The sequence below is a fragment of the Rattus norvegicus genome, chromosome 12, assembly GCF_036323735.1.
Source record: "Rattus norvegicus strain BN/NHsdMcwi chromosome 12, GRCr8, whole genome shotgun sequence".
Lineage (NCBI taxonomy): Eukaryota > Metazoa > Chordata > Mammalia > Rodentia > Muridae > Rattus > Rattus norvegicus.
In genome coordinates this window covers 21,374,999-21,385,360 of record NC_086030.1, presented here as the reverse complement: position 1 = coordinate 21,385,360, position 10,362 = coordinate 21,374,999, and the positions used below count along the sequence as shown (strand labels likewise).

General features: G+C 45.2%; 1 protein-coding gene across 10 annotated transcripts in view; it reads left to right on the top strand.

Moving 5' to 3' along the window:
- Positions 1-10,362, top strand: part of Zfp157 (zinc finger protein 157) — a 36,754-nt gene that overhangs the window by 7,646 nt on the left and 18,746 nt on the right. For 4 of the 10 annotated variants that reach the window (XM_039089570.2, XM_017598383.3, XM_039089573.2 and 1 more), the window contains one exon: positions 6,766-6,892. In XM_039089570.2, the coding sequence (XP_038945498.1) occupies positions 6,859-6,892 (34 nt within the window). In that variant the 5' untranslated portion in view covers positions 6,766-6,858. Of the gene's footprint in view, positions 1-819; positions 1,257-1,280; positions 4,128-6,765; positions 6,893-10,362 lie in introns of those variants that run through there. The other 6 variants (XR_010056404.1, XM_039089568.2, XM_063271474.1 and 3 more) reach the window with 5 other exon arrangements.

The following is a 10,362-nucleotide window of genomic DNA, read 5'->3' as shown; positions in this document are numbered from 1 at the left end:
TCTTCTTCTTCTCCTTCTCCTTCTTCTTCTTCTCCTCCTCCTCCCTCTCCTCCTCCTCCTCCTTTTTCTTCTCTCTCCTCCTCCCTCTCCTCCTCCTCCTCCCTCTCCTCCGCCCTCTCCTCCTCCCCCTCCCCCAACTCCTCCTCCTTTTTCTTCTCTCCTCCTCCTCCCTCTCCTCCTCCTCCTTTTTCTTCTCCCTCCTCCTCCTCCCTCTCCTCTTCCTCATTCTCCTCCTCCTCCTCCTCCCTCCCCGATCCTCTTGTTTTGTTTTGGTTTTGAGATAGGGTTTCTCTGTGTAGCCCTGGCTATTTTGGAAGACCAGGCTGGCCACGAACTCACAGAGACAAGTAGGCCTCTGTTTGTGCTGGGATTAAAGGCCAAGGAACGGAAATATTTTGTATGTATGCGGGGTGCATTATACATGTTTTCAAATATTTCCTAAGATAAGCAATGAAAAGCAAGGCATTGTTTTTCCAAATGGTACTTTTTACAATCAAATTCAAATGCTTGTTTTGATTTTTTTTTTTTTTTAAGTGAATACTTACAATTGTTCTTGGAATACTTCGGACACGAACAATGTATATAGACTTATATACAATTCATAAATTTTTATATACTTCATCTACAAGGTTAAATGCAGACAAAAAGGAAGGAGGATCAGTCATAGGAACCCCTGTCTTAATTTATGCGTGAAAGAAAGGCCTTTTCATTCTGGCTCCATCTACCCTAGGTTGGAACACGAACTGTCATTCAGGGTGGGACCTGAAGCGCTACCCTATCAGAGGTACTAAGCTGAAGGCTACCCAATCAGACACACGGTCGGAGAGGAGGAGGCGGGCTTTCAGCCCTGCAGAGGTTGTTGCTAACCCCGCCATCTTGCCCTCTGTGGCCGCTTTCTTCTCCCATCTCTAAGTTCTGGATTGCACCCGGTATCTGTCGCCGCGTGACTCCCTACTGTCTGGACGCCCAGCAGGAGGCGGGCGCTCACTGGAGTCCCGAAATGGTGCGTTTACCCACGGCAGCGTCCCCAGCTCCGAGCCCCGCGTCAGGGTCGCTTGCGCCCCTGCCTCCTGCACTGTGGCCAGGCTGGGCCCCCTGCTGCAGCTCGGGGGTCTTGTCGCGTCTGCTCACGGGGTACCCGCAGTGACGCCCGTGACCAGGGCGGCTACAGATGCCTCCCAGGTAGGCTGGCCGGGGCCGCGGGACCTGTGACTGCCCGAGCGTGGCCCGGAGCTTGTCTGCTGCCTCCAGATCTGGTAGGACTTTGGCTAGCATGAGGGGATGCTGCAGACTTGGTCTCTGGGCTCTCAAGGCCATTGGCCTCCCCACAGTTTTTTCTGCAGCTGCCACCCTGCATCTTGCATCTCCACGTTTGTCCCTGGCTGCCCATGTCGCAATCTTGTGATGTATCTCTCTCTGAAACAACCTCTATGGGAGTCTGTGAGCAGAATCTTCCCCACCCCCTTCCTCCGCTCTTACTAGCATCTCTCAACACTTTTTTTCCCCCACGAGACCTGTCCTTCAGTCTCTGCGTGACCTGGAGTAGGTACTTCCCCCTCCTCTCAGCTGTTTCTTTCACTCTCCCTCTGTCTTCTGACTCTGTCTCTCAGTATTTCTAGGGATGGAATCTAGGAATTCATTCATGGAAGGTAGTGCTCTGCCCCAAGCCTTGTTTTACTTTCACGCTTTTAGTATTATATATTAACAGCGCATCGTAGTTACTTTCATTACATTTTATACCTGCGTGTAATGTATTTTCTTCACCCTAACCCCTATGACCCCCCAGTCTTTTTCCTACTCCCACAGATTCCCTTACTCTTTTCCAGTGCTTCCCCTTATTCTTAGATGTCTTTTTTTATGAACCCCGACTTTTACAGATGCATAGGAAGAGGGTTAGTTACAGGAGCATGGGCCTCACCATTGTCAACCCTACTATACTACTGAATAAAGAGGCTATCCTGAGCCTCCCCCAAGACAACCATTAACTGCCTATACATCCTCAAGGAGAAATGAGGCCTTGTGAGCTTCTTCCCATTTTTTTACAACTTCACTTTATTTACTTATTTTTATTTATTTATTTAAATCGGGGTTTGTGAGCCGCTTCCTATTTTTTTCCAATATTTATTTACTTATTTATGCATAATTTTAACTGTAGCACAGGTTGGCTTTGAGCTTAACTGTTCTCCTCCCTGAGCTGGGAACACAGGCCAGCCTTTTGTACTATTTGACAGGAGCCCAGGTACCGGCTGTCCTCCTTCCTTCACCTCTGCCCCCACATGCGCATTTGGGGGTTGGGGGACATCCTGGATGCTTCTGGCACACAGGTATAACTCACGTAGTGCAGTGTGGTGCTGGGGGAATTAAGGTGCAGGTAGCAAAAGAGGACTAGAGTCAGAGTAGACATGAGAGACAGCGTACAGCAAGACCTGCAGACATTAAAGGGAGGGGACTAGCCAGGTGCTTAGGGACGTTTGTGGCCTCATGTACTCCCTTTTTGGAATACAGCACTAGGCTTTCCAGGTTTTCCTTGGATACTGGTGTGGTTCCTGGGTGATGGAGGAGGAGTTTGGGAGACTCAGGGTGCAGGAAATGGGGGAGTGCATCCTAAACCCGAGCACTGCACTTCTCAGTCTCAGTCCTCTCTGTGCCTGCAAATCTGTCCCTGCATCCTTTGCTTCCTTCTGTGCCTTGTTTGTGGGATCCGTTTGTTCTTTGTATCTGATCTTTCATATAGGATCATACACTGTAGCATAGTCTGGTCTCAAGCATGTGATGACCCTCCTGCCATAGCCTTGAGATCCTTGGGGATTTTCCCACACGATGAATCAGGTCCATCTCCCTGCCTTGTATAGCCTCCTCTCTGTCTCTGTGTCTTCGCTCTGCCTCAGCTTCTGAAAGAGCCCTGCTCCGGAAGGTAGTTGGGCTGACTTTGAGCCCACTCAGAAGGATTTAATGTGGGAGTCCAGAAAGAGCCATGCGTAGAAGCTTCACCTCTTCCCCTTTTTCTTCTCTAGATGTCTCAATCCATGTTCTAATAAGGTGAGACAGGAGAGGGAGACCTATCTCTAGGTTCAAATCTCACCTCTAAGCCAGGCGGCCTGGTGGTACAGGCCAGCATATATAGATTGCAAGTTTGAGGACTGTAAAGTGAGTTCATGGTGGGCTTGGGCAATTTTGTGAAGCCTAACCTTACAGAAAAAGATACAAAGATACAAAGTTCAGTGATCTGTATGTGTGACGTGTGTGGTAGGTTCCATTCCCAACCATCTGTGGGACTTCAAAGAAGCCAGTACCTATCTTTAGATTCTGTCTTCTGGGCTGATGTCACCCCTTATCTCTTGTGCGGCCATAAAAAGAGCCGTGAAAAGAACGATGGATGCTTTAGTGCATGCAGACCTTTCACTCTGAGACCCTGAGACCAGAAGAAGGGTGCGATGTGAAGCTGTTCCCACCATAATGAGTGGAAAGCTGGTCCAGTCAGCGTCAGATGGCTGGGAGAGATGGTGCTGATGCGCTCTGGTTGCTGCGGATGCATGCGATACTAATGGTTCTGAGAGAGGAGAAGGACCTTGTGGGAGGAAGTGGTGGAGGGAATTCTCACTCCCACATACAGCCGTGTGGGACTGCCCATGTCCCAGATGCTGCTGACAGTAGGAACACCCATTGAAGACACACTTCTGTGACGTGAGAAGGCAGTGTCTGGCGACCTGGCATGATGCAGTGGAAGGAAGCGAGGGTTGAGCCTGTTCTGCGTCTATCTTTTTCTTGAGTGTCCTCCTGTTCATGAAATTTCCAGCCTCCACAACGGCCTAACGGTAGTCTCAGGAATCAAGGACGTGGTATATGGATGACCAACTCTTTGGCCTCCCCTCTTCCCTATGGGTAAACTGTTTTCCCTGATGAGCCTTTCAGTTGTGTAGGAAGCAAGCTTGAAAACCCAGAATCCTGCCTAGTACCTCCAACACCCTCTGTGTTTCTGCTAACAAATTCCTAAAATGTCCTTTTCCTTTTGCTTGTGTGAATGAATTTATAGGCACCACACGCATGCAGTAGTCTGAAGAAGCCGGAAGAGGGCCTCAGACTCATAGGAACTGGAGTTGCAGACAGCTGGCTACTGTGTAATGCTGGTAACTAAGCTTCAGTCCTCTGCAAGAACAGTAAATGCTCCTTAACTACTGAACCACATTTCCAGCCCTATCATCATCTCTTTTCCATAATATTAGAGCTATTCGTTTCATGTAATATATAATTTATTGAAACAGACATGTCTTTATTTTTTTCTCCCTGAGTCCTACTATCTGTGGCTAGTTGAAGATTTTAATTCTGATCATGAACATGACACATGAGAGGAGAGCTGAGGAGACTTACATGTGTTTCTCTCCTGTCTTCCCTACAGACAGAAACCTCATCTGGTGACATTGTGTTGAGCTTATCACTAGGAAACAAACTGTAGTGTGATGTACCCCCATCCCAGTATTTGTACTTCCTGGTATCAAGTGCCCATGGAAGCTGTGTCTGATCATTTGGAGTGTCTAGTGAATACCAGCCCTTGGGTTCTCTTCTACCAGGCAATCTCATATGTATGCTCTGTATGTAGAAGGAATGTCCTGCCATCCCCTCATCTAAGGGACACTTCACTATTAGCATTCTTGGCAGCAGTGTATGTGGCTGTGAAACCATTTCTTCACCTTTAGATTTCTCTTGCATCCATTCTAGCCATCGTGGTGTTGGATCATATGGAAGATCTGTGTTTACATTTTTACAGTGCTTAAATACTACTTTGAAAAATGACTGTACCAACTTTACACATCAATGCAAGAACACCCGAGTTTCCTTTTTGCCATGTCCCGTTGTGATCTGACCTTTGAAATCTGTCATTGCTTTGACATGATCACTCTATTGGCTTTACTGACGCTGCAGGAAGTGTGCTCTGTGCTACATCTATCCCCTGGGGCAAATTTGTTACAATTTAGGCTGTACAAAAGCGTCTAAAAGAACTGATAACTTCTGGGACTAGACAGCAGTTTGTCTTGTCATCCTTTTCTGTATTATTGCTGGATTTTAGACAGTTGTTTTTCTAGATCTATGGAGATTTGCATGTGCCAGATTGCTCTGTTCGTAGATCTTGGAAATTTAGCATATATTCCCACAAGTAGATCCAATCTAAAGCTGAGGTATTGAGTGAGTGCAGACAGTTGTATAAAATTATTAATCCCAATCCGGGGTTTCTATCCTACCTTGATCATTCACTTTCCGGATAAAAGACCCACAACTTTTTATTATTCACAATAAGCCTTAAACATCATACAAGCTGGGCTGATATTTATCCTTTTTGCTATTAGAATCTATTTTCCAATTGATAAACCCAAATTACTTACTATGAATTATCTGGGCTGCTCTTAACTCCAATTGGCCAGCCCTCAGGCTCACCTTTTTATAAACTCAACCCATGATGGCTGCTCTTCCTCCTCACGGTCTTCTGGCCATGTACTCATAGTCCGTCTCCCCTAATGGCAGCTTCTCTCCACCTTCTCCTCCTTCCTTTGGTCTCTCCTCCTCTAACCAGGTCACTCTAAACCCACCTACCTCCCATCCCTCCAGTAATTGGCTGTATCCAGTTTTATTTAACTAATTGTTTTAAATCAGGGAATAAAGTTTGTACAACAAAAGCTTGTAAACTGGAGAAGTTGCTTGTAGGCTTAGACCTTCTGGTATAAGACTTTTTAGCCTTATAATAGCCGTAGATCAAATCTCAACAGCAGACTCCTTCCATGAACAGCTAGTAGTCGTGGAGATGTTGTATGGTGAGCAGTGGAGGGGCTCTAACTCCCATCGAGGCTACCAGAGGATACTATAGCACCACCCCCCACCCCCTTTGTTATTCTTGAGAGACAAAGTAAAACCTCAGCTACCAGTAATAGCAATAGACTTGCTGGAGAGGAGCAAGACTTACAGGGAGAAGCAGGGTCTTAGAATTTTAACCTCTTTTCTTTCCTGATCCGAGGTGCTGAGGCCAGAGGAAATACTTGTATTAGCATGTGAAACCACGATTTTTCTCAGCTTCCTAGAGGGGTGTGCGGGTCCATGTATTCATTATTTTCCCATCCTCTGGATGACCTCAGGAGCAGAGAATCATTTCCTCTTGTATGGCACGCCATCCAAGTTGAGTTGTTGCTCATGTGTAAGCATTTCTGAGCTCTCGGTGTGATTGTTTCCTCAGTTGGCCAGTGTAGAGAGGGCAGGCAGGTAATTTATGCTTTTAAGACCGAAATGATACGTAGAAATGCTTTCTAGGGGTTGGGGATTTAGCTCAGTGGTAGAGCGCTTGCCTAGCAAGCGCAAGGCCTTGGGTTCGGTCCCCAACTCCGAAAAAAAAAAAAGGGAAAAAAAAAAAAGAAATGCTTTCTACTTAGTGATCTCTTTTTTGCCTGAGAAACTGTGTGAGCTCTAAACTCATAAAATAGGAGTACAAATCAAACATTTGTGTTATAATAATCTTATACACATTTTAAAATATTTTCTTATAATTTTACTAACTGCAAAAGATAAGATGAACTTTGCATACAGATGAAATTCATGCGCTCGTTCCTGTAACACACTAGTCGAATGTATGCTGTTTCCATACTTAGGGAACAAAGGATAAAGTTGAGAATGCATTTAAAATCTTTCATTTCTGTGTGACACTGGCAAGACACAAACCCCCAGGGAAGTGGACTCTGTTTCCGGTACTGAGGCCTGGGGCTGACGAGTAGTGTGTCATTGCAGGGATTGGTGTCATTTGAGGACGTAGCCGTGGACTTCACTTGGCAGGAATGGCAGGAGCTGGATGCTGCCCAGAGGACCCTCTACAGGGATGTGATGCTGGAGAACTACAGCAGCCTGGTGTCCTTGGGTGAGTCTCATTCCCTGGCAGCCCTCAGCAGTTTCCTCTTGGTCGAGAACTGCAGGAATTAATGCAGACTTTTAATATAATACTAAGTTGTTCACATTTTAGCTGGCCTGTGTTAATGCCGTGCATTTATAAAGATCTGTGTGTCTTGGGGTTACACTTAGATAATGTATGCTCATCTGATGAGGACGGCTGGTAAGTCTGCCAGCTTAGACACAACCCGTTTATGGTAGGAACATTTAAATTCTCCCTGATAGCTACTTTGAAAGCTTTAATTAATTGTTGTCAAATATATTTATTATCATCCTGTAGAACATAAATTCGGTGTCCCATGCCTGTATCCTTGGAGCAAATACCTGCTGTCTCCCCAGTCTCTATCTATGTTCTACTCTCGTAACTGCCATTTTTTCTATTTCTTCGAGGTCACCTTAAACTTGCAGATATCATGAGGGCATGTGGGATTTTGTTTTTCGTGACAGACGTAGTTCATTTATTTTGTGTCTGTCTTAAGTAGACATCATCTGTAAGAGATCATCGATTTATCCCACCTAAGACAATATCCATCTCTTCCAGTCTGGTGAATCAGAGAGTGTATTTGTTGTAGACAGCTAAAGTGACTCTCAGACGGTAACCCTAAAAATACCACATCTTACTCAGTTTTGCCCTCTCCAACACATGTACTTGGGCAGAAGGAGTCTGGATTAGAACCTGTCTTGAGGGCTTCGTCAAGTGTTCTGGGGGAATGTTAGAGGTGCCATGACCATGGCTTTGCTGTATCTTTTTATTTTATTGCTCTATTTGGGTACCAAGCTCTCTTGTGGGTTACCAGTTACTCAGCTTTAAGGTAGTGGTGGTCGTTGCAGGCTCAGAAATAATGGCAAACAGCCTCACAGTGTGCTCTCCAGCTGTGTTCCGGGACAGAGGTTTCGGTTTGTGTGGCGATGCCCAGGAAAGGATGTTAGGATGTCAGTACCTCCTCCTTTTGCTCTGTCTGTAGTGGGGTGAGGAACAGAGCTCAGGCACTGATGCATTTTCTGTGCAGATGATTTTGGATCTGGTGTGATCCCATTCGCCGATTTTGCTTTGATGATTGCGCATTTGGCAGACACCAAAATACTCTGTTTGCCTCACTGTCCTGAAGTGTTTACCGCACTCCTCAACCTTCCTAATGCCGTGTTAATTCAGTTCCTTATATTGTGGTGGTTCCCAATCATAAAATTAGTGTTGCTACTTCCTAACTGTAACCTTGCTACTGTTGTGACTTGTAATTTAAATTTGATATGCAGAATGTCTGATGGCCAACTCCTATGAAGGGTCCATCTACCCACAAAGGGTAGACTATACAATAGTTTATCGAATGTTCTAGGGGCATCATTATATCAGGTCTTACTTTGATTTACTTTTGGGGTTTTCTTTTTCCTCGTTATGCATTTGCAGTGTTGTTTCTCAGGCTGACTTTGAATTTTTGTAGCCAAGATTCTTGTCTTTCTGATACTCTTGCTCCGTCTCCTAAGTGCATGCTAGCACACTCAGAATTGAGCACACTCAGAACTTGATCTGTTATTTGATTTCTGTATAAGGTTTCGAGAGAGAAATCTGTTGCCTTTTATCAGCCGAATAGTCCATGTTTCTCTGCAAGATGAGAACGTCTTCCCTACAATATGCTGCTTACTTCCCAGCTCCCAGAAAGCAAGGAAAGGGGGTTCTGATGGGCCAGCATCCCTTTTTGGGGCATCTCCCCATGACCTCATTTCCTTCTTCTAGACTGTTCCTGCTAATGCTATCAGACTGGTAACCGTGAATTCAGCATCCAGTCCTCCAAATCCATTTCCAGTCCCCGTATAGCCCTGAATAAGTATGGTTTTCCAGTCCCCGTATAGCCCTGAATAAGTATGGTTTTCAAGTCCCCGTATAACCCTGAATAAGTATGGTTTTCAAGCCCCCGTATAGCCCTGAATAAGTATGGTTTTCAAGTCCCCGTATAACCCTGAATAAGTATGGTTTTCAAGTCCCCGTATAACCCTGAATAAGTATGGTTTTCCAGTCCCCGTATAGCCCTGAATAAGTATGGTTTTCAAGTCCCCGTATAGCCCTGAATAAGTATGGTTTTCAAGCCCCCGTATAGCCCTGAATAAGTATGGTTTTCAAGCCCCCGTATAACCCTGAATAAGTATGGTTTTCAAGTCCCCGTATAACCCTGAATAAGTATGGTTTTCAAGCCCCCGTATAACCCTGAATAAGTATGGTTTTCAAGCCCCCGGATAACCCTGAATAAGTATGGTTTTCAAGTCCCCGGATAACCCTGAATAAGTATGGTTTTCAAGTCCCCGGATAACCCTGAATAAGTATGGTTTTCAAGTCCCCGTATAACCCTGAATAAGTATGGTTTTCAAGTCCCCGTATAACCCTGAATAAGTATGGTTTTCAAGTCCCCGTATAATCCTGAATAAGTATGGTTTTCAAGCCCCCGTATAACCCTGAATAAGTATGGTTTTCAAGTCCCCGTATAACCCTGAATAAGTATGGTTTTCCAGTCCCCGTATAGCCCTGAATAAGTATGGTTTTCAAGTCCCCGTATAGCCCTGAATAAGTATGGTTTTCAAGCCCCCGTATAGCCCTGAATAAGTATGGTTTTCAAGCCCCCGTATAACCCTGAATAAGTATGGTTTTCAAGTCCCCGTATAACCCTGAATAAGTATGGTTTTCAAGCCCCCGTATAACCCTGAATAAGTATGGTTTTCAAGCCCCCGGATAACCCTGAATAAGTATGGTTTTCAAGTCCCCGGATAACCCTGAATAAGTATGGTTTTCAAGTCCCCGGATAACCCTGAATAAGTATGGTTTTCAAGTCCCCGTATAACCCTGAATAAGTATGGTTTTCAAGTCCCCGTATAACCCTGAATAAGTATGGTTTTCAAGTCCCCGTATAATCCTGAATAAGTATGGTTTTCAAGCCCCCGTATAACCCTGAATAAGTATGGTTTTCAAGCCCCCGTATAACCCTGAATAAGTATGGTTTTCAAGCCCCCGGATAACCCTGAATAAGTATGGTTTTCAAGTCCCCGGATAACCCTGAATAAGTATGGTTTTCAAGTCCCCGGATAACCCTGAATAAGTATGGTTTTCAAGTCCCCGTATAACCCTGAATAAGTATGGTTTTCAAGTCCCCGTATAACCCTGAATAAGTATGGTTTTCAAGTCCCCGTATAATCCTGAATAAGTATGGTTTTCAAGTCCCCGTATAACCCTGAATAAGTATGGTTTTCAAGCCCCCGTATAACCCTGAATAAGTATGGTTTTCCAGTCCCCGTATAGCCCTGAATAAGGTTTTGTTTGGGGCCGTCCATTCTCTTCCAGTGCGTCTGTGTCTCTTTGTGGCAGTTCCTACCGTCTCTCTAGAGTGGGTTTGAAGGTAGATATCGAGAGCTACACGTCTGTCCTTTCTGACCAGGATGCTTTGCTCCCTTCAGGTC